Source organism: Erinaceus europaeus, chromosome 15 (assembly GCF_950295315.1).
Source record: "Erinaceus europaeus chromosome 15, mEriEur2.1, whole genome shotgun sequence".
In the NCBI taxonomy this organism is placed as follows: Eukaryota; Metazoa; Chordata; class Mammalia; order Eulipotyphla; family Erinaceidae; genus Erinaceus; species Erinaceus europaeus.
The window spans coordinates 37,293,480-37,316,947 of NC_080176.1; the positions used below are offsets into that span (position 1 = coordinate 37,293,480).

The 23,468-nt window shown below is 40.6% G+C and overlaps 1 protein-coding gene across 1 annotated transcript in view; it reads left to right on the forward strand.

Moving 5' to 3' along the window:
- The window catches only part of LAMA3 (laminin subunit alpha 3), a 266,943-nt gene that overhangs the window by 84,340 nt on the left and 159,135 nt on the right, over positions 1-23,468 (forward strand). The window contains exons 3-6 of the mRNA XM_060174081.1: positions 1,147-1,264; positions 2,635-2,753; positions 3,886-4,056; positions 8,126-8,217. Coding sequence (XP_060030064.1) covers positions 1,147-1,264; positions 2,635-2,753; positions 3,886-4,056; positions 8,126-8,217 — 500 coding nt within the window. The remainder of the gene's footprint in view (positions 1-1,146; positions 1,265-2,634; positions 2,754-3,885; positions 4,057-8,125; positions 8,218-23,468) is intronic.

A 23,468-nucleotide genomic window follows, 5' to 3' on the forward strand; every position in this document is an offset into this window, starting at 1 on the left:
AGATGAGTGGGTTGCTTGTTAGCTAAGCTGAGCTGGTCAAGTCTCTGCCTTGGGAGAGCATGGTTATTAACTTCCCCCCCTTTTTTTTTTTCTTTTTGCCTCCAAGCTTATTGTAGGTGCCTGCACTATGATTCCCTGCTCCTAGAGGCCACTTTCCTCCCCGTTTTTGTTGCCATTGTTGTTACTATTGTTATTGTTATTATAGCTGCTGTAGTTGTTGTTGGACAGGACAGAGAGAAGTGGAGAGAGGAGGGGAAGACAGAGATGGGGAGAGAAAGATAGACATCTGCAGACCTGCTTCACTGCTTGTGAAGTGACCCCTCTGCAGGTGGGGAGCCAGGGCTGGAACCAGGATCCTTGTGCTGGTCCTTGCACTTCATACCATGTGTGCTTAACCCACTGCGCTACCAACTGGCTTCTACTTCCCTTGTCTTATTGTCACTGATCTTCATAAAAATAAAACAATGATTACCATGTGCAAGGACCTGTGTCAAGCCCTCGTTACCACCTGCAGGGAGAAAGCTTCATGAGCTGTGAAGTAGTGCTGGAGGTGTCCCTCTCTCTCTCTTTCCCTCCCTCCCTCCCTCCTCTCTCTCACTGAGTAAAACAAAACAAAACAAAACAAAACAACAACAAAAATAATAATTCCAAGTCTTCAGGGAATGGTGGATTTATCATTGTGTATGTGTAGGCACTGAGCCCCAGTGATAACCCTGGTTAAAAAACTAACAAGAAAATAAAAAATTAAAAAAAAACCACGAGGGTGGTGCTTCATTTTGCAAAGTTTATAAACATCCAGTCTGCATCTTCTCAATTAAAGAATTCTCTGAAATCAGCTCCCACTGTACTATTTTTGTTTTCCAGATGCAGGGTGAAAAGTGAAAGGGAAAAGGAGAGGGGGAGAGAGACAGAGAGAAGGAGTGACACCATAGCAATGCTTCAGTACTTGTGAAGCTTCCCCTTTGTGGAATGCACTCACAAATGGTAAAATATGAACTCGACCAGGTGAGCTGCCTGCCAGCCCCTGAACATTTCAGATCTATTCTCTTCAGCAACCTTCAAACATACATTGCAATGCTTTTAATATGCAGTCACCATGCTATACATGGGGAGACTTTAATCTCTGTGTCTGTTTTCTTTTATCAGCTCTTCCACGTGGCCTATGTCTTAATCAAATTTGCTAATTCTCCTCGGCCTGATCTTTGGGTCTTGGAAAGGTCTGTAGACTTTGGAATCACCTACTCACCTTGGCAATATTTTGCACGTAAGTAATTTTGCCTGCCATGTTACAAGTGACTTGACTTACTTAAAATAGATATGGACTATGGGTTTAATTAGAATATTAGTCTCTCAATATGGCTACTTAGGAATTGGTCACATTAGCCTTTTACTTACCCTCATTGATACTTTAATTTCAAGGACACCACATGCAGGGCTGAGGTTGAACTATCTCTTATGGTAACAGTTCTTCCACTATTTTGGGGACAATTAGTGTACCTATTTCTGGGCCTTAGCACAGTCTTCTTCCTTTTATGAAGTCTTAGGAACTAAGTTCCATCTTTGTGGTTCCCATGGTGCACATTACTTACCCTGACCCTGTTATCTTTACACATATAGAATGTCACTGTCTGAGAATGTTGTGATAACTTGAAATAGATGGGAATTTATTTACAAATGAGTTGCATTTTCTATTAATGCTCTTTAGAATGTCAACTTGCCCAATAAGGAGTGGGGATTTATAATCATATCTCTGAACATTGCTATTATAAATCAAGTGTCCTGAAATGAGTTAGTATCTTTTTTCATGCACACCGGGTTAAGTGCACAGTGTGAAGTGCAAGGATCCTGGTTCGAGCCCTGGGTTCTCCACCTGCAGGGGGGCCACTTCACAAGCAGTGAAGCAGGTCTGCAGGTGTCTATCTTTCTCTCTGTCTTCTCCTCCTCTCTCAATTTCTGTCTGTCCTGTCCAACAACAACAGCAGCAACAACAATAATAAGAAAAAATGGCTGCCAGAAGCAGTGGATTCATAGTGCAGGCAGTGAGCCCCAGTGATAACCCTGGAGGCAAAAAAGAAAAAAGGAAAAAAAAGTCCTTTTAACTTTTTTTTTTTCTCAGTATGGTGCCAGAGATCAAATCCAGTGTCTGTTTTTTGAGAGTTGGGTGCTGGTGGGGGTAGTGGCAGGAACAGCTAGAGAACACTGCAGTGTGTGTGAAGTTCACTCTGCCCCCTGCTAGGAATCCAGCTTGACTCAGGACAGGTGGGTGCACTACCTCGGAGCCACCCTCCCTGCTCCCATTCTGAATTTATGCTTAAAAACTTTTAGCGTGTCTTCATTTTTCCCTGTTCAGCTGGAAACATGAGGTTTTTTGAGATTTATAACAGGATGACAATCATTCATGTTTTTAAAATATATATATTTACTGGATAGAGACACTCAGAAATTGAGAGGGAAAGGGGAGATAGAGAGGAAGAGAGACACCTGTAACACTGTTTCTCCACTTGAAAAGCTTTTCCCCTGCAGGTGGACTGGGGGCTTAAACCTGGGTCCTTGTGCATTGTAACATGTCCGTTCAACCAGGTGTGCCAACACCTGTCCCCACTAATCTTTCATCTTATAATATTTCCTTCCTAGATTCTAAATTAGACTGTTGGGAACAATTTGGGCAGGAGGCAAATATGGCTATCACCAGAGATGACGATGTACTTTGTACTACTGAATATTCCCGGATTGTACCTTTAGAAAATGGTGAGGTAAGTAGAATTGGGAGACTGAGAGCTAAGACTCAGAAATGAAAGAGAGAATAGAGAAAGACTCAAAAATGAACATGAGATTATCAAATCTTCCATAATTATGCAACTTTCTCTTTCAAGAAGATTTAACATAGATTTGGATGGAAACCAAACCAGTGCTTGGGGCTAAATGGTAAAGAAACCACATCATAAACTCCAAAAAAAATAAAATACTTAGATTAGAAATTATGCACCTTCTCCTAGAAGTCAGTATTTGATATTCAAGATGCACAGGTCTTGACACCATGTGTTGGTGGAAAATTAAAAACCGGGCCCTTAGAAAGTAAGAAACTGAGGGTTACGCAATAACATTGATTCCTTGCCCCTTTTTGTTGTGGGCAGGAGTTTGGAATCATCTGTTGAAGAGAAAACAGTTGCTGTCAATTTGAATTGCATTTGGCTCTTGTGAAGTTAGACAAGACATTGTTTAGGGATGTAAGGATAATCGGACAATTCCATAAAAATTGGGAGCCATAGTTGTCATAAAGTGAGTTTTAGAATTCTTTAGATTTGGTTTTCTGTTTTTAGGCAAAGAGATTTTTCTGAAGCAGCTCTGTTTTTTTCTGACAATTGGTGAATGGTTCATGTCACTGATGGTTGGTGCTTGGGTTTTATACTTCATGTTTTCAAATAATAACTGAGTTTTGCATAGGTGATTTTTCTTCACTATTAACTATAACCCAGTAATTTCCTCCCCCATCTCACTTGCTTTGATGTTGTTTGACAGAATTTGTTTTCCTGTATTTATAGATATTGTAATTATACTCTCAGCATTCCAGAGCATTGTAGTCCTACCACCACACTGATAGAACAAAGAGCTTGAAATGAAATGATAACATCTGAAAGCCGAGGTTTAAAAACCAATTGCCAGCATTTGGCAGGAAGATGGGACTGGCAGTGATGTTTTTAGACATATACAACATCCAAGACCACCCACAAATAGAAAGTGATTCACAGAAACAAATGCTTTGGGACATAGGAATTGATTTTAGTTACTTGCAGCTAAATTTTGATGAAATGAATTTGTTCTCTCTCTGTGTGTGTGTGTGTGTGTGTGTGTCTCTCTCTCTCTCTCTTTCTGTGGTTATTTTAGGTTGTGGTGTCCTTGATAAATGGCCGTCCAGGGGCAAAGAATTTTACTTTCTCTCGAACCTTGAGGGATTTCACCAGGGCAACAAACATCCGCTTGCGTTTCCTTCGAACGAACACCCTTCTTGGACACCTCATCTCTAAAGCACAGAGGGACCCAACTGTGACCCGGCGGGTAGGTTATTGTTGTTGTTATTGTTGTTCTTTGCTTATTAAATACATTGAATCTTTTCAAGTAATTATGATAGCCAATAATGTAAGGGCTCATTTTGTCTTAAATGCTAGATATAATATAGGAGTTTGGTTGTTGATAGCAAAAAAACAACACTATATTCAGGACTGGGAAGATAGCATGATTCTGATGCAAACACCTTCCAAGCCTAAGGTCTCAGGTTAAGTCGTGAATAACACAATAAGTCAGAGCTTATTAGTGCTCTGCCCCCACTCCTTCCTCTCAAATAATCAAAAATTTAAACATCCATTATATTCAAAGCAGATGAAAGACCAAAAAATGACAATTGAGCCATTTTAACAAATATTTAACAAATCATTGTCAGTTCTCATATGCTTAGCAAAAGATATGTTCATCTTTTGCTTGTGTGGTAATACAGTGTTTTGAACACATGGAACTAACTCCATGCAACCATTCAATGAGTCAAACTCTTTCCATTTGGAGGTGCAACTACCCTGTAGGTTCTCAGTATTCTGCCCTGGGTCCCCTGCATGTGATCAGTGGATGAAGGAAGAGGGAGAGTGCAGAGAAAACCCATATACTCCTTACTACACAGGGCACTCCCATTGGCAGGAATGGGTGGTGTAGTCCCCCCAAGGTGCAGGCAGAGAGATTTAGATATCAGTAAGCACTAGCATTCTATTGTGTTAGCTGCATCACCTGAACAGCCTTCACTCTCAGAGTCAGGCCAGTGTTATAATCTCCTGGGACAGCAGAATAAATACCCAGAAGTTAGAGTCCTTTGCCCTCTAACTCCATTTGCTGCCTTCAACTGTTGCTTTGGCAACAGGCAGTCAAAGGGGAAAGTGACCCCCTGGTTGCAGCTCAAACAGTTTAGTCCCCAAGTCAAAGGGCAAGATTAGAGTGCAGAAGGGCCTAGGAAGAGTGCAGAAGATTGCCAGTGCAACCTTTAAAGTCTGTATTCTCATGCAGGTAACATCAGAGAATTGGGGGGAAACTGGAGAGAGAAAATCTTGGCACAGTTAGGAGCAGAAAGGGCAATCGTCTTGCAGGTTGGTGTCTTAACACTCTCTGAGCTGCTGTAGTTGGGAATTATATTGGACCTGGGGTGGGATTTGATAAAAAGAACTGGGATTTCTGATAATCTGTAGCTTAATTGAGTTTCCATTCTCCTGGGTGTTTTGGAGATAGGCCACAAGTGCATCTCACCATATTCTTTGCCCCCCCCCCCCCATTCACTTTCTGAAGGTTGCAAGGTTTGTGTTCATGCATATGTATGTTTCCTCTCATTTAGTGAACATAGGTTTTTGGTTTTGTTTTCCTACCAGAGCACTACTCAGCTCTGGCTTATGGTGGTGCTGGGGATTAAATCTGGAACTTCTGGTGTTTTAGGCCTGAAAGTCTTTTTGCATAACCATTATCTGTCTCTACAGCCCTAGTAAACACTTTTTTTAGTTCTTCTTAAGAGGAAATGTTTTTTTTTCTTAATTTACTTATAAAATAAAAAATACCTATAAGACCATAGGATAAGAGTGGTGCAGTTCCACACAATTCACACTACCAGAGCTCTTCTGTATCCCATCCCCTCCCTTGAAAGCTTTCCTATTCTTTATCCCTCTGGGAACATGGACTCTGAATCTATATAGGGTGCAGAAAGTGGAAGGTCTGACTTCTGTAGTTGCTTCTCTGCTGGACATGGGTGTCGATCCATGCTCCCAGCCTGTTTTTATCTTTCTCTAGTGGGGCAGGGCTCTGGGGAGGTGGGGTTCCAGGGTACACTGGTGAGGTTGTCTGCCCTGGGAAGTCAGGTTGGTGTCATGGTAGCATCTGCAACTTGGTGGCTGAAAAAGCATTAAATATAAAGAAGAACAAACTGTTTAATAATCAGGAACCTAAAGGCAAGGATAGAGAAGATAAGATTTGAGGTCTCCATTTTGGAAAAAGCTGCTAGATCTATTTTAAGTATATTCCAAGGGGCCCATGACTTTACTAATTTTTGCCTAAGCCTACCAGCTAACATGCAGGTAGACCAAAGATATTGTCTGGGAAGATGGTATCAGAGTTGGAAATAGGACTGGAAAGCTGAAGAGAGTAGCTCCCAAATATGGGAAAAGTATATAAATATTGTTAACTGTAAACCCCATTAATTTGATCTGGAGCCCATATTCAGCACAGGAGCCTATGTAACCTCTGTATCCCTGTAGGCATGAGCTCGAATTCTGTGGTCATAGCTAGGAACATTCTAACCTGCACTCATTGCCAGACCCATCTTTCTTGAGTGATAGAGCATATTTGCTCAACCTCCCTTCAGCAAATGGGGTAAAAAGTTCTTTAGTGCAGTGTATTATGCATATAATCTTGACCACTTCTACTTCCCCGTAGCCCCAAACCAGGTTGCTTCTTTGAATGGAGGACTAGGATAGCAGAAAACCTATTACATGAACAGCGTATGCTGCTGGAGTAAAAGGCATTCAAAAGCATCTCTATCTTGTCCTGGCAGCCCTTGACACTTAACAGGCATGTAGACAAAAGCTCCTGTGGTCACCAGCAAGGAAAGCTCTGAGTGTTACTTGTCCTCTCATCGAATTGTCTTTCATGTGACAAAGAAGAGTTGCTAATTCTTATTAACTAAGGCGTTGCAGGGTAGTTTAAACGCTCTTAAGGTTTTTAAAGGAAAAATCACAAGAAGTTGGGCAGTGGTGCACAGGCTTGAATACACATGCTACCATGCACAAGGACTTGGGTTCGAGTCTTGGTTCCCAACTGCAGGAGGGAAACTTCAAGAGCAGTGAAACACTGCTGCAGGGGTCTCTCTCCCTCTTTATCTCTCCTTCCCCCCTCAATTTCTCTCTGTCCTTTCAAATAAAAATAAGTAAAAGCTAAAAAAGAAGAAATCATATCAGAACCTCAGCATGGAGCAAACTAGGTAATTTAAGATGACTAATCTCAACAATAACAAAAAGATACAAAACCCCTCTTGTCCTTAAGGACAATGCAGACTTCCTTGTTGACAGACATTCTTCTCACTGGAAGCATTCTCATTTCAATGAAAACAATTAGTCTACAGCCCCCAGATTCCTCTTTGAATCCTGAGTACTTCCTGCCAAGTCTGAGAAGAAGCTGGCAAATGATGCCACCTGTTGTCACCAGCAGAGAGGCCTCCTATACTCTGGAGATGTGCCTTGTTGATGCAATGGGCCACCCAAAATTGTAGTCTTTAGCTGGGTCTGAAGTTCATCCTGCCTGGCTTTTTGGTACTTGAATCTCTGCCTTTGCTCTCAGTAACCCTAATCTGGCAAGACTTTTAACAACTGGTAGCCACTCAGTGCTGCATTTCATCCAGATTTGTAAACATTCTCTCCTCCCTCTCCAGAACCTGTACATTGTGGGGTCTAGATTTTTGGTACAAAATTTATTTTTGATAAAGAAGTATTTTCAATTTGTAAAACCTAGATTTACAAAAAGAAGAAGAAGAAGAAGAAGAAGAAGAAGAAGAAGAAGAAGAAGAAGAAGAAGAAGAAGGAGAAGAAGAAGAAGAAGAAGAAGGGGAAAAGAAACTTAATTAGTTTAAGATTTTCAAAGGAATATAGAGTATGACTTATTTACAAAGCAGTGCCCTTCTGTGCATGGAAAGTGCTTGATGTTAGTGCTGGATGGAGACCTGGGAGGTCTACTGCTTTGCCATGCCTGTGACCTAGGCTGGAGACTGGCACCCATCACAAGGGGCATGGGAGGAAGAGTTGGTGCTGTGGTGTCTTTCCTTCTGTATCTCTTTACCTGAAAGAGTTGGCTTAGAGTGTTGAAGCCATGGTGGTAACAAAAACAACCGAACAAAAACACTTATTTCTTAAAAATATGGACGCATTTGGCAGCATGCTATTAGAATAGGTTGAGGAATTTATTTTGTAAGACAGGATCCATCTAAGCCCTTTTGTGCTGAGGGAGAGTCTAGAGCAGGATAGAAGGAAACAAGGTCAGATATGAGTTGGAGCCTGGTAGATGAAAGTTTCTGTCACCCTTGAGTCAAATGGATTGTTTTTCTGTTGTGTAGTATTTCTACAGCATAAAGGACATTAGCATTGGTGGACGGTGTGTTTGCAATGGCCATGCAGAGGTGTGCAACGCAAATAATCCTGAAAAATTGTAAGTATGTTAAGATTTTTTTTCTTTTAGATTTATTTATCTGTTAATGTGAGACAAGAGAGGAGAAAGAGAGAACCAGAACATCACTAACACATTTGCCATGCCAGGGCTCAAATTAGGGAGTCATGCTTGAGAGTCTAATGCTTTATCCACTTCTCTGGCCAGGTTCAGATTTTTGTTTAGCTTTCTTATGAATGAGTTTAATTGTTTGAGTGGTTGTTTGCATCCTATTAAACACTTTTAAGTCCCTGCCCTCCACAGAAATGTTTCAGTGTCAACAAATAGGTAGTTTGTGTCTCTCCTCTTCTCCTCAGCATCCCCTAGTCAGTCCACAGCAGACATGGCTGTTCAGTATCATTGCCTAATGATGATTTGGAAAACAGCCACCAAAACCTTCCTCCCTGCCCCACACAGTGCAGCCACAAAGAACTGGTCAGAGTTGGCAAAAGAAATAAGACTTGTTTTTGCTATTATCCCTGTCTAAGGGATCAGGAGTATGCATTCTCAGAATCTTTTTTTTTTTTTTTTTTGAAAGAACTGTAGTAAAATGTACTCAGTATAGTTTACCACCACAACCATTCTATAAACGGTTTAAGTTCATTAGTGCTAAGTACATCTCCAGTGTTGTCCAGCCATTCCCCACTCTTCACATCGTGTGAAATTGAAGCTGTTTGCCTATTAAGGAACACCTCCCCCAAATGCACACTTCCCTGGAACCACCATTCTTCTTTTGGTTTCTGAATTTGACTTTTCTAAATACTGCATTTAGGTAGAATCACATAGTCCTGCTCTCATTTATTTATTTTTATTTTTATTTTTAATTTTAGTTTTTTTCATTTAAATATTTCTGCTTGTAATTTTATATATGTGTGTATGTAAAATATCTATCACAATATTCTACATAGAGTTGTGTACCATAGCCTTTGCTTTGAATATTTTAGCATTAGCTTTTTTTTAATTTATTTTTTATTTAAGAAAGGATAAATTAACAAAACCATAGGGTAGGAGGGGTACAACTCCACACAATTCCCACCACCCAATCTCCATATCCCATCCCCTCCCGTGATAGCTTTCCCATTCTCTATCCCTCTGGGAGCATGGACCCAGGGACGTGGGTTGTAGAAGGTAGAAGGTCTGGCTTCTGTAATTGCTTCCCCGCTGAACATGGATTTTGACTGGTCGGTCCATACTCCCAGTCTGCCTCTCTCTTTCCCTAGTAGGGTGGGTCTCTGGGGAAGTGGAGCTCCAGGACATATTGGTGGGGTCTTCAGTCCAGGGAAGCCTGGCCAGCATCCTGATGGCATCTAGAACCTGGTGACTGAAAAGAGAGTTAACATACAAAGACAAACAAATTGTTGTGCAATCATGGACCCAAAGGTTGGAATAGTGGAGAGGAAGTGTTGGGGGTGGGTACTCACTGCAAACTCTAGTGTACTTCTGCTTTCAGGTATATATTTTACCCTAGTTTATGGATACGTGTGAACATATGCTCTTTGTCACAGAACGTGGTCTTTATGTAGGTTTTGGGACTTTGTTAGAAAGTGATCCACATGGGATGGAATTAGAAAATGCTGTGAAAGGAAAGGTCTCACCCGAGTAATGAAGCTGAAGGGTTGTCATTCCACACCTGAAGTCTCTGGACACAGTCTGAGCTGAAGCATGTTGAGGTAGCAATCGTTGTGTTGATTAGGTTGCTATCAGCTGATGCAATATTATATGATATGGATTGGGAGAGTCATGCGGGAAAGTGGGCCCTATCCAATGGTTCCAGGACTGGGAGAAATATAGACTCTATAGTGGAGATGTGAGGTTCCTGTTGACTTAGGGTTCAAAAAGACAATGGATAGTTAATGTTATCATCACATTATTTGGTAATTGGGTTAACTTTGAAAAGTCCTTTTTTTAGGGCTTGCTGTACAGTACTCAGTATCTTGTATATAGCTGTGCCACTGGTTGCCTCTGATCTACTTGGTCTAGGCTTTTGAGAGAGTCCGCATATCAAATATGCAACCTATATATTAAGAAGACTCAGTCTGTGTTTTAAAACCTTCGAGGCATACAATTAATTTTCCCCCTCTCATATTAATTAACTAGTGATGTATATGACTACACTTTATTAGGAGTGTACATAAACACCATTCCCACCACCAAAAGACTGTGTCCCATCCCACCTCCCTACCCCCACGCCCCACCCCCACCAGCCCAGGAAGCCACATGTCTACCCTTCACCACAGGGTTTTTACTTTGGTGCCCTACTCTAGATTTAATCAGATCCTGCTTTTAGTTTACCTTTCAGATCTTCTTACTCAACTTCTGTTGATGAGTTGGATCATTCCATACTCATCTTTATCTTTCTGACTTAGTTCACTTAACATAATTCCTTCTAGCTCTGTCCAAGATGGGTCAGAGAAGGTGGGTTCATTGTTTTTGATAGCTGCATAGTATTCCATTGTGTATATATACCACAGCTTTCTCAGCCACTCATCTGTTGTTGGGCACCTGGGTTGCTTCCAGGTTTTAGCTATTATGAATTGTGCTGCTATGAACATAGGAGTACACACCTCTTTTTGGTTGGGTGTTATGAAGTCCTTTGGGTATAATCCCAGGAGAGGAATTACTGGATCATATGGAAGGTCCATGTCTAGCCTTGTGAGAGTTTTGAAGACTGCTTTCCACAGAGGCTGGACCATTTACATTCCCACAAGCAATGCAAAAGGGTTCCTCTGTCCCCACAGCCTCTCCAGTATTTGTTATTACTGTCCTTTTGGATATATTCCATTCTTACAGGAGTGAGGTGGTATCTCAGTGTTGTCTTAATTTGCATTTCTCTGACAATCAGTGACCTGGAGCAGTTTTTCATATGTTTTTTAGCCTTTTGGATCTCCTCTGGAGAGAATGTTCTGTTCATATCCTCTGCCCATTTTTGGATGGTGTCATTTGCTTTTTTGGTGCTAAGTTTGCTGAGCTCTTTATATATTTTGGTGATTAGTTTCTTGTCTGATGTATGGCATGTGAAGCTCTTCTCCCATTCTGTGAGGGGTCTCTTTGTTTGTTTAATAGTTTCTTTGGATGTGCAGAAGCTTTTCAGTTTGATGTAGTCGCATTGGTTTGTTTCTGCTTTAGTCTTTCTTGCAGTTGGGTTTATTTCATCAAAGATGTCCTTGAGATGTAGGTGGGAAATGTTTTCCTCTATGTATTTGATTGTTTCTGGTCTAAAATTCAGGTCTTTGATCCATTTGGAGTTGATTTTTGTTTCTGGCGAGATAAAGTGGTTCAATTTCATTCTTCTGCATGTTTCAACCCAGTTTTACCAGCATCATTTATTGAAGAGAGCCTCCTTCTTCCATTTAATACTCTGGGCCCCCTCATCAAAGATTAGATGTCCCTAGGTGTGTGGATTTATTTCTGGGCTTTCAGTTCTGTTCCACTGGTCTGTGTGCATATTTTTGCTCCAGTACCATGCTGTTTTGATGATGATGGCTTTATAATATAGTTTGAGATCTGGGAGAGTGAAGCCTCCATTTCTGTTTCTTTTCCTCAAGATGGTTTTAGCAATTTTAGGTGTTTTCAGATTCCAGATAAATGATTGTAGTGTTTGTTCTATTCTCTTAAAGAAGCTTGGTGGAACTTTGATGGGTATTGCATTAAATTTGTATATGGCTGTGGGGAGAATATTCATTTTGATGATATTTATCCTTTCAATCCATGAGCATGGGATGTCTTTCCATTTTTTGGTATCAGTTTCTATTTCCTTGAGTAGCGACTCATAGTTTTCAATATACAAGTCTTTCACTTCTTTGGTCAACTTTATTCCTAGGTATTTGATTGACTTTGCTGAAACAGTAAATGTGACTGATTTCTGGATGTCTTCTTCTTCAGATTTAGTGTTTTCATAAAGAAATACCACTGATTTTTGTACATTGATTTTGTAGCCTGACACATTGCTATATTGCCTAATAACTTCCAGTAGTTTCCTGCTGGATTCTTTAGGTTTTTCTATGTATACTATCATATCATCTGCAAATAGTGAGAGCTTGACTTCTTCTCTTCCAATCTGTATTCCTTTGATTCCTTTCTCTTGCCTGATTGCTATGGCAAGATTTTCCAATACTATGTTGAAGAGTAACGGTAACAGTGGACAGCCCTGTCTAGTCCCCGATCTGAGGGGGAATGCTTTCAGCTTCTGTCCATTGAGTTTGATGTTGGCTGTAGGTTTGCTATATATAGACTCCACTATCTTGAGGAATCTCCCATCTATTCCCATTTTTTGTAGAGTTTTGAGCATGAATGGGTGTTGGACTTTGTCAAAGGCTTTCTCTGCATCTACTGAAATAATCATGTGGTTTTTGGCTTTGCTTTTACTGATGTGGTGAATGACATTGATTGACTTACGGATGTTGAACCAGCCTTGCATTCCTGGGATGAATCCCACTTGGTCGTGATGAACAATCTATTTGATATGTTTCTGTATCTGGTTGGCCAAGATCTTGTTTAATATTTTGGCATCTATGTTCATTAGAGATATTGGTCTGTAGTTTTCCTTTTTTGTTCTGTCCCTATCAGCTTTTGGTATCAGGTTGATTTTGGCTTCATAGAAGGTGGAAGGGAGGATTCCTGTTTCTTCAGTCTTATGGAAAAGCTTAAGAAGTATGGGTACTAACTGTTTCCTGAAAGTTTTGTAGAATTCATTTGTGAAGCCATCTGGTCCAGGACTTTTGTTGTTGGGAAGGTTCTTAATAATGGTTTCAATTTCTTTGTCTGTGATTGGTGCTTTTAGATTTTGTAGTTCTTCTTGGTTCAGTTTTGGAAGGGCATATGCTTCTAGGAATTGTTCCATTTCTTCCAGATTCTCTAGCTTGGTGGCATATAGTTCTTCATAGAAGTTTTGCATGATTTTCTGCATTTCTGTGGTGTCAGTTGTGATATCTCCTCCATCGTTTACAATTCTATTAATTTGAGTCTTCTCTCTTTTTTTGTTTGGTGAGTCTGGCTAGGGGTTTGTCAATTTTGTTTAATCTTTCAAAGAACCAACATTTGGCTTCATTGATCTTTTGTATGGTTCTCTTATTTTTGATGTTGTTTATTTCTGCTCTAATTTTAGTGATTTCTGTCCTTCTTGTTGCTTTAGGGTTCTTTTGTTCCTCTTCCTCGAAGTCCTTGAGGTGTGCTGTAAGATCCTTCCTTTGAGCTTTTTCTTGTTGTTTAATATGTGATTGTATGGCTATAAGTTTCCCTCTCAATACTGTGTTAGCTGTGTCCCAAATATTTTGATAGATTGTGTCTTCATTTCATTTTCATTTGTTTCCAGGAACATTTGAATTTCCTTCTTGAGTGACTCTCCGACCCAGTGGTTCTTAAGGAGTATGTTGTTTAGTTTCCAAATTCTGTGACTTTTAATAATTTTCTGTTTGTTGTTAAATGTTAGTTTTACTCCACTGTGGTCTGAGAAGATACTTGGGATGATTTCAATGCTCTTGAATTTATTGATGCTGTCTTTGTGGCCTAACATGTGGTCTATCCTTGTGTTATGTGTATTTGGAAAGAATGTGTATTCCAGTTTTTTGGTGTGAAGGACTCTGAAAATGTCCAAGAGGTCTAGTCTGTCAATCTCTTCATTTAATTCTCTTGTATCTTTGTTGATTCTCTGCTTTCAACAAATTTGTCTAAGTGTGAGAGTGGGGTGTTAAAGTCTCCCACTATTATTGTATTACTATTGATGTATTTTTGAAGTTCTTTCAGTAGGTGCTTGATGTATTTAGATGGTCCCTCATTGGGTGCATGGATGTTAGTAATTGTTAAGTCTTCTTGGCTGATTTATCCTCTAATAATTATGTAATGTCCTTGCCTATCTTTGATTACTTTATTTAATTTAAAATCTATTGTGTCAGAGATGAGAATGGCTGTTCCTGCCTTTTTTTTGTGGTCCGTTAGCCTGTATGATAGTTTTCCATCCTTTCACTTTAAGTCTGTGTTTATCTTGTTGTGTCAGATGGGATTCTTGCAAGCATCATATGGTTGGGTTATGTTATCTGATCCTTCCCCCCACTCTGTGCCTTTTGATGGGTGAGTTTAAGCCATTGACATTTATTGATATTATGGATTTAATGTATTGTAGTGCCATTGTTCAACAAATTTTTATTTGCTCTGATATATTGCAAGTATTATAGTGATGTTCTTCTTTATAAATGGGTCTTTTAGAACCTCTTTCAGGGCTGGTTTGGTGATGGTTGTCTTCTTTAACTGTTGTTTGTCTGAGAAGGTTTTGATCCCTCCATCTAGTTTGAATGAAAGTCTAGCAGGATATATTATCCTTGGTTGAAACCCTTTTTCATTCAGGGCTCGATAGATATATTGCCATTCTCTTCTGGCTTTTAGAGTTTGAGTGGAGAAGTCTGCTGATAGTCTTATGGGTTTTCCCCTGTATGTGACTTTTTGTTTCTCTCTTGCAGCTTTTAGGATCCTTTCTTTATCCTTATTTCTTCTCATTGTGACTATGATGTGTCTTGGTGTCTTCAGGTCTGGGTTGATTCTGTTTGGGACTCTCCTGGCCTCTTTCTGTTATTCAGGTCTGGGAAGTTTTCTTCTATAATTTCCTCTAGAATGTTTCCTTCCCCTTCCTCTCTTTCTTCCTCTGGCAGGCCAATTATATGAATCTTACTTCTTTTGATATCATCCCATATGTCTCTGTTGTTGTTTTCAGTGTCTCTCAATCTCTTTTTGAGCTCTTTCACCTCTTTCTTTGTTCTCTCTAACTCATCCTCTGTCTGACTAATTCTGTTTTCTGCTTCTGTTAGTCTGCTTTCCCTTCCTTCAGCTTCTTTCTTCATTACAGCTATTTCAGCTTTCAGTTCTCTAATTGCCTCAAGATAATCAGTATTTTCCTTGGAGGTCCCAACTGTTGTTTCCCTAATACTGCCATTCCTTTCCTCCAATGTTGTTTTCATTTCCTTGATTAATAAGTTTATTATTGTTTGCATACTTTTCTTATGTATGGTTACTTCTGGCTGATTCGTAGTTTCTTCTGGGCTCTTGTCATCATTCACTGTAATAGCAGTTTTATTTGTTCTTGATCTACCCATTTTTTTGATTTATGTGTTTTTTATTTTTATTTTCTGTTGTTCCTCAGTTGTTGTGTTTTGAGTACAAGCAACACTGTACTAAATACCTTTATGACAAATGCAATCACCTACCTCAGATATTACAATAGCAACTGAAGCAGGGATTGAAGCAGTTATATCACTACCAGTTAGCCAAAGAATATCTCCAGTCTGTGAAAAATAGCAACCAAGTCCAGGTGAAGAAGAAAGAGAAAGGAAAAAAGGGATAGCAAGAATAGATAATTATGCAAATCTACTATCCACTGTATATTCTAGAGGTAGCAAGAGGAGAGAGGGAAGTAGAGCAGAAATACACACATAGAGAGTCTACTCTGAGTCAGATTTCTTCCCCAAAATAATTCACAAATGAATATCAGTGAATTCAGAAAGCCAAAGAAGATGGAAGGAGGAAAGGAAGACAAGATAAAATAAAAAGAGAAACAAGAGAGAGAAAAGAAAAATGATAAGAAAAAGAGCTGTAATAAAAGAGCAGTGAAAGGAAAGTTTTTAATTGATTAATTTATTTTTTATTTTATTTTATTTTTTAATTAGCTAGGAGGAGGGAGAAGGGGAGAGTCTATAGAGTAGGTAGGAGTAGTGAAACAAGTTCCTCTCACAATGGATAAGATGCTCAGTCCCCTAGCAATGAAAGATACCCTAAGAGTTAATTCTGGTCAGCCTAAAGGAGGGGGGAAAGAGATACACCTTTATATAATATTAATAATAAAATAGAGCAGGGTAAATAAAAAACCTGTCCCAGATTGCCTCAAGCCTCCTGAGCAGAGGCAGCTGATTGTTAAGAAAGTAAAACAAACAAACAAACAAAAAAAACCTCAGGACTAGACAAGAATAGCAGGAATAGACGTTTATGCAGATCTAGTATCCGCTATATATTCTAGGGGTAGCTAGAGGAGAAAGGGAAGTAGGTCCGAGATACACGCAGAGAGAGTCCACTCTGAGTCAGATTTCTTCCCCCAAATAATTCCCAGATGTGTATCAGTGAATTCAGAAAGCTGAAGGAGGAAGGAAGAAAGGATGACAAGAATGAGAAAAAGGAGAAAAAAAAAGAGAGAGAGAAAAGAAAAAGATAAGAAAAATAACTAATAAAAGAGCAGTGAAAGGAAAGAGTTATTTATTTATTTATTTATTATTATTTAATTAGCTTTGTGTGGGAGGATGGAGAGAATAGGTAGGGCTGGTAGGAAGAGTGAAAGAAGTGACTTTAGTAGTGAATAAGACACCCAGTCCCCTAACAATGGAAAATACACTAAGAGTTAATTCTGGTCAACCTGAAGGAGAGGGGGGAAAGGGATATGCATTTATCTTTTATTGATAATAAAATAGAACAGAGGAGAAAACCTGTCCTGTCTTCAGCTTGGATGGCTCCAGATTGCCTCAGGCCCCTTGAGCAGAGGCAGCTGATTGGCTACTTAGAAAGAAAAAAGGCCAAAGGTTTTAGAAAGGAATAGAATTATAATAAATGACACCCCTTTGGGACAGGAATCTTGGTAAATAAAGAAGCTCAGTAGGGGAGCCTGCTAGGAGCAGATCTCTGCCCCCCAGGGACTGGTTATGGGGGGGAGAGGGAGGGGGTGCGCTTAGGGAATAATAATTAAAAAAATTTTTTTCCCTTTTTTTTTACTCTATTTTCTAACCCAAATTGAGTTATAGTCACCTCCTTGGTGTCACTACTAGGACCCCTTATTGACTGTCCTACTAAAGGCAAAAGATCCTACCATTTCCAGTAGATGTTGTTGGAGCTCAAGCCACTAGCAGCTTCTCATTCCGCCATCTTCTGGCAGCAGTCTCTCATTTATTTTTGAGACTAACTTCATGTAACACAAATGTCCTTCATGTTCATTCATGTAGCATGTGTCAGAATTTCCTTCCTTTTAAGCTGAATAATATTTAATTATGTATGTATCATATCTTGCTTGTCCAGTCACTTGATGAACCCTCAGGCTATTGCCATATTTTCTTTATTATACAGGAAACCACTAAGAACATAATATACCATTTTTGTTTTTAATTGAGGTGTGTTTTATATAGTGATGTGCATAAATCTTAATTATTAAATGTCTGGCAATTGTATACACATGTTTGATGAAGGCAAGAGAGACACTTTTGAGGATTATAAATTACCAGCAAGCCTGCATGATGATGCCCATTACTAACAGTGATTTTTTTTTCACTTTCTTCTTAGTTTATGAGATCGTGCGTGCTCAGGGTGTTATGGCCATAGACTTTGCTTTATTTTCTTTTTAAATTTTTAAATAATTCTCTTTATTTATTAATTAGATAGATACAGCCAAAAATTGAGAGGGAAGGGAGTGATAGTGAGGGATAGAGATAGAGAGACATGTGCAACAGTGCTTCACCACTCACAAATCTTTCCCCCTGCGGGTGGGGACCGGGTGCTTGAAACTGGGTCCTTGTGCATTGTAACATGTGTGCTCAACCAGGTGCACCACCACCGAGCCCTGACTTTGCTTTCTTCTTATAGAGAAAGCAATAAAGAAGAAGATGGTGGAAAGAAAAAGACAGACAGCTGCAGTACTACTTCACTGCTCATGAAGCTTCCCTTGTGTCATGGGGATCAGGGGCTTGAATCCAGGCCCTTGCAGTAAAGTGTGTGTTCTACCAGGTGCACCACCACCTATCCCTGGTCAAGAACATTCTTATGGCCGATTCAATGATGGGTTTTCTTTCTTTTTTTTAATTTAGTTTTATTTATAAAAAGGAAACTGACAAAACCATAGGATAAGAGGGGTACAACTCCACACAATTCCCATCACCAGAAATTCCTATCCTATCCCATCCCATCCCATCCCCTGATAGCTTTCCTATTCTTTAACCCTCTTGGGAGTATGGACCCAAGGTCATTGTGGGGTGAAGAAGGTGGAAGGTCTGGCTTCTGTAATTGCTTCCCTGGGGAACATGGGCATTTACAGGTGGATCCATACTCCCAGCCTGTCTCTCTTTTTCATTAGTGGGGCAGGGCTCTGGAGAAACTGGGCTCTAGGACACATTGGTAGGGTCATCTGCCCAGGAAAATCAGGTTGGCATCATGATAGCATCTGGTGGCTGAATAAAGAGTTAACATATAAAGCCAAACAAACTGTTGACTAATCATGAACCTAAAGGCTGGAATTTTGCAGATGAAGATTTGGGTTCTCTGTTTTGTAAGTGGCTAGTAGGCCTATTTTAGTTATATTCCAAAGGGCCCATGACTATCCTAGTTTTTTTTTTTTTTCCCTTTTTTTCCCCTGAGCCTGATATCTGATATGCAGGTGGATCCAAGTTGTTGTCTGGGGAGATGATGTTATGGCTGGAAAAAAGGCTAGAAATCTGGATCAGGGGAGAGAGTAGCTCCCAATATGGGAAAGGTGTATAAATATTGTTGACTGTAAACCCCATCGATTTGATGTGATATGGGGCCCATATTTAGCGTAGGGGCCTATGTGACCTCTGCATCCCTGTAGATCTGAGTTCACATTCTGTGGTCATGAGTAGGAACATTCCAAGTTCCCTCAATTTCAGGGCCCATCTTCCTCATGTGGAAGATAGAGTATGTTGTCCAGCCTCTCTTGGAGGATGGAACATTCTCTACTGTTGTTGACCCACATTGAGGGCTAGGTGCTATGGGGGCCCATAAAGGGGTCTATTGTGTTTTTCCTGATGAAGATGACCAGTGACAATGGAGAGAGGGATCTATTCAAGGTCTAGGCCCATCATGTCTGTGTGGGGACCCCACGACTCTCCAACTAGGGCCCCAGCTGATGGGGTGGCCTGATAGTGACTAAAGAGTCATCGTTAAAGTATGCCAGTCTCTTGCCCTTATTCAGCTTTTGTAGTCCTTACTTTGATAATGTTAGCTTTGGAGTGACTGAGGGAAGTGCAATAGGAAGTAGGTGAGAAGGGTATCTAGGTCTAAGTAGATGCTCTTTCATTAGGAACTTTATGATGTTTTTTTTGGTCTTTCTACTTGTTTGCTGCATATATTGACTCACTGCAGACTATTGTGCACTTTTGCTTTCAGCTATATATTTTGCCCTAATTTATGGATATATGTGAATATATGCCCTGTCTCATGGGACCTGGTCTATTTCTGTGTTTTGGAACTCTGTTAGGAAGTGTACCACCTGAAATGGAATTAAGAGAATTCTATGAGAAAGGAAAGGGTTAGAATTTTCATCTTTTTTTTTTTTAATTCTTTCAGAGGTTTTATTTATGTGCTTTTCCAAGAAGAAAATATCACATTTCTAGGATGCTAGCTTTTGCAATTCATCTGAGCCAATGTTCTTCAGTTTAGGGACACTCAGATTACATGGAATTTAACACAGACTCCCTGAGACCAGCAATGCTCTAGTTGAAGCAGGGTTAGAGTTTTCTATGTTAACCATCATCCTGGGCTGAGTCAGGAAAATCAATTGTTTGAGGGTGCCAATTTGATTAAAATGTATCCATTATTATTTTTTTACTATACTAAATTTTAATCTCCCTATTAGAGATTTTGGACTCTATGTTCTTCAAACAATCTTCCCTTAATACTTCTTCATATTAGCTTATGCCAACTGTTTTTCTGGCAGTGAACTGAGATTGTCATTTGGACTGCAGCTGTCCTGAGCTGCCAGCTAGTTCATCTATGATTTGCTTCCACAGGCAGCTGAGGGGATGATCCCTTCTCAAGGAGTATAAATGAATATATGCCACACACATATGCCTTCTCCCCTCCCCCCAGAGAGATTAGAGTGCCCTCATAGGTACTGTCAAGAGCCTTCTCACATAACTATTTTGAATCCTTTCTAAATCTCAGACAAATGAGTACTCAGCTCTTTGAATTCTAATCCCATGCCACGGTTTACAACAATTTCACACACACACACTTGGACGCACACACACCCATACTCCCCACCACAGGAGCCTCACGCATGTGATTTCACTGCTCTCATCAGACTGTTTATTTTCTCTTTTTTTATTTCACAGATACAGAATGGAGGAGAGAGACAGAGAGAAAGTAGAGACACCACAGCATCACTCCACCATTTATGGAGCTTCCTCTAGTGCTGTCCATGAGACTCCCACATGCCCTTAGGACTTAAGCCCAAGTCTGCATGCATGGCAAAGTCTGTGCTACTGGCTGAGGTATTTCCTGGCCAACACTTTAATTTTAACTCAGGGAAGTTTTTAGACATATATTCCTTTGAACATAGATTTTTTTGATTTATACTCCTTTGCCTTGCTGAGGAGTTTCAGCTCCTGGCCTTTTGGCAATTCTGCTAGTTGGAGGTGATCCAGCCACTGGGAGAAAAATCTTCTAGGATTTGGTGATTCCCTGTGCCTGATACCAGGTCGAGAGAAGGAAACCTGAGGACACTTTTCTCACAGGACTGCTCCAGATCTCTATAAACTCAGTACTTTCTGTTTGCTCACATGCTTATTGACTGTAAAATAAGCTGGAACTTTGGAGTCAAACAAATCTAAGCTGGAAACTTGACTCTTTTTTTTAATCACTGCTTGACCTGTGGCAAGTCTTTCAATAACATCCTGTGCTCATATAACCTGATATGAAAAGAGTGGCACTGTATAAAATGATGATAAGAAGTTGGATGCAGGGAGTCAGGCGGTAGTGCAGCGGGTTAAGCACACGTGGCACAAAGAGTAAGGACCCGTGTGAGGATACTGGTTCAAGCCCCTGGTTCCTCACCTGCAAGGGGGTTGCTTCACAGGCAGTGAAGCAGGTCTGCAGCTGTCTATTTTTCTCTCCCTCTCTGTCTTCCCTCCTCTCTCCCTATTTCTCTCTGTCCTATCCAACAATGATGACATCAACTACAACAACAATAAAAACTAACAAGGAGGGGGTTGGGCGGTGGCGCAGTGGGTTAAGCGCATGTGGCGCAAAGCGTAGGAACCGGCGTAAGGATTCCGGTTCGAGCCCCCGGCTCCCCACCTGCAGGGGAGTCGCTTCACAGGCGGTGAAGCAGGTCTGCAGGTGTCTATCTTTCTCTCCTCTTCTCTGTCTTCCCCTCCTCTCTCCATTTCTCTCTGTCCTATCCAACAACGAATTGCATCAACAAGGGCAATAATAATAACCACAATGACAACGAAGCTACAACAAGGGCAACAAAAGGGGGAAAAAATAATGGCCTCCAGGAGCGGTGGATTCATGGTGCAGGCACCAACCCCAGCAATAACCCTGGAGGAGGAAAAAAAAAAAAGGACAATAAAAATGGAAATAAATATTTTTTAAAAAAGCACAAAGGTTAGTTCTTAAAAAGAAGAAGTTGGATGTGAAATGCTTTGTTTTTTAATTATTTATTTAATAATGACCAAAAAGACCATAGCACAAGAGGGATACAATTCCCACTCCCAGAACTCCATATCCCATCCCCTCCCTTGAAAGCTTTCCTATTCTTTATCCCTATCCCTCTGGGAGTAGGGGCCCAGGGTTTCTATCTTTCCCTAGTGGAGCAGGAGTCTGGGGAGGCTTTGTTTTCTCCTTCTCCTTCTCCTTCTCCTTCTCCTTCTCCTTCTCCTTCTCCTTCTCCTTCTCCTTCTTCCTCTTCCTCTTCTTCTTCTTCTTATTATTATTTATAAAATAGAAATATTGACAAGACCATAGGATAAGATCAGTGCAATTCCACACAATTCTCACTACTAGAACTCCATATTCAATCCCCTCCTTTGATAGTTTTTTTATTCTTTATCCCTCTGGGAGCATGGACCCAGGGTCATTGTGGCATGCAAAAGGTGGAAGGTCTGGCTTCTATAATTACTTCCCCGATGGACATGAGTGTTGGCAGATCCATCCATACTCCCAGTCTATTTCTGTCTTTTCCTAGTGGAGCAAGGCTCTGGGGAGGTGAGGCTCCAGGACACATTGGTGGGGTCATTTGCCCAGGGAAGTTAGGTTGGCATCATGGTAGCATCTGGAACCTAGTGGCTGAAAAAGAGTTAAAATATAAAGCAGAACAAATTGTTGACTAATCATGAACCTAAAGGCAAGAATATTGCAAATGAAAATTTGGGGTGTCCATTTTGGGAAAATCTAGTAGGTCTATTTCAGGTATATTCCAAAGGGTCCATGACTTTATCAGTTTTTGCCTGAGCCTGACATTTAGTATGCAGGTAGACCCAGGTTATTGTCAGGGGAGATGGTGTCACAGTTGGAAAAAGGGCTAGAAAGCTGGATCAGGGAAGAGAGTAACTTCCAAATATGGGAAAATTATATGAATATTGTTAATTGTATGTCCCATCGATTTGGTCTGGGGCCCATATTCAGCACGGGAGCCTATGTAATCTCTGCATCCCTGTAGGTCTGAGTTTGCATTCTGTGGTCATAGCTAGGAGCATTCCAGGCTGCACCAATTTCAGGACCTATCTTCCTCAGGTGATAGGTAGACTATGTTATCCAAACTCCCTTTGGAGAATGGAACCGTTGTTGATCCACATTGAGGGCAAGGTCCTATAGGGACCCACCAAGGAGTGCATTATGTTGTTACTGATGGAGATGACCAGTGACAGTGGTGAGAGGGATCTGTTAGAGGTCTAGGCCCATCATGCCTCCAGGGTTATTGGTGGGGCTAGTTCCTGCACTAGGAATCCACTGCTCCTGGAGGTCATCTTTTTTTTGTTATGTTTTGTTTTTCCCCATTGTTGTTGCTGTTGCTGTTGTTTAGTTGTTGTGGTGGTTGTTGTTAGATAGGACAGAGAGAAATTGAGAGAGGAGGGGAAGAGAGAAAGATAAACACTTACATGTCTGCTTCACTGCTTGCTAAGTGACCCCCCTGCAGGTGGGGAGTTGGCAGGTGGGAGGCTGGAAACCAGAATCTTTGAGTGGGTCCTTGTACTTAGCACTATGTGAGCTACAGCCCCCAAGGCTTTGTTTTCTTAATTACAATTACACAATACACGGCACCTTGGGTAGCCATGAACACAGTGGGCTTGTGGCAGTTTTCAAATATGGACTTCTTAAGCCCCCCTGCTATACCCCCCTACCACCAGCTTCACACAGCTCCACACAGCCCTGGCTTATGCTGGTACAGAAGGTTGAATTTAGGCGCTAGAGCCTCAGGCTAGAAAGTCTTACATAACTATTAAGCTATCTCCCAACCCCATTTTTTTTTTTTTTTGAGCTGGGACAGGGAAATGAGG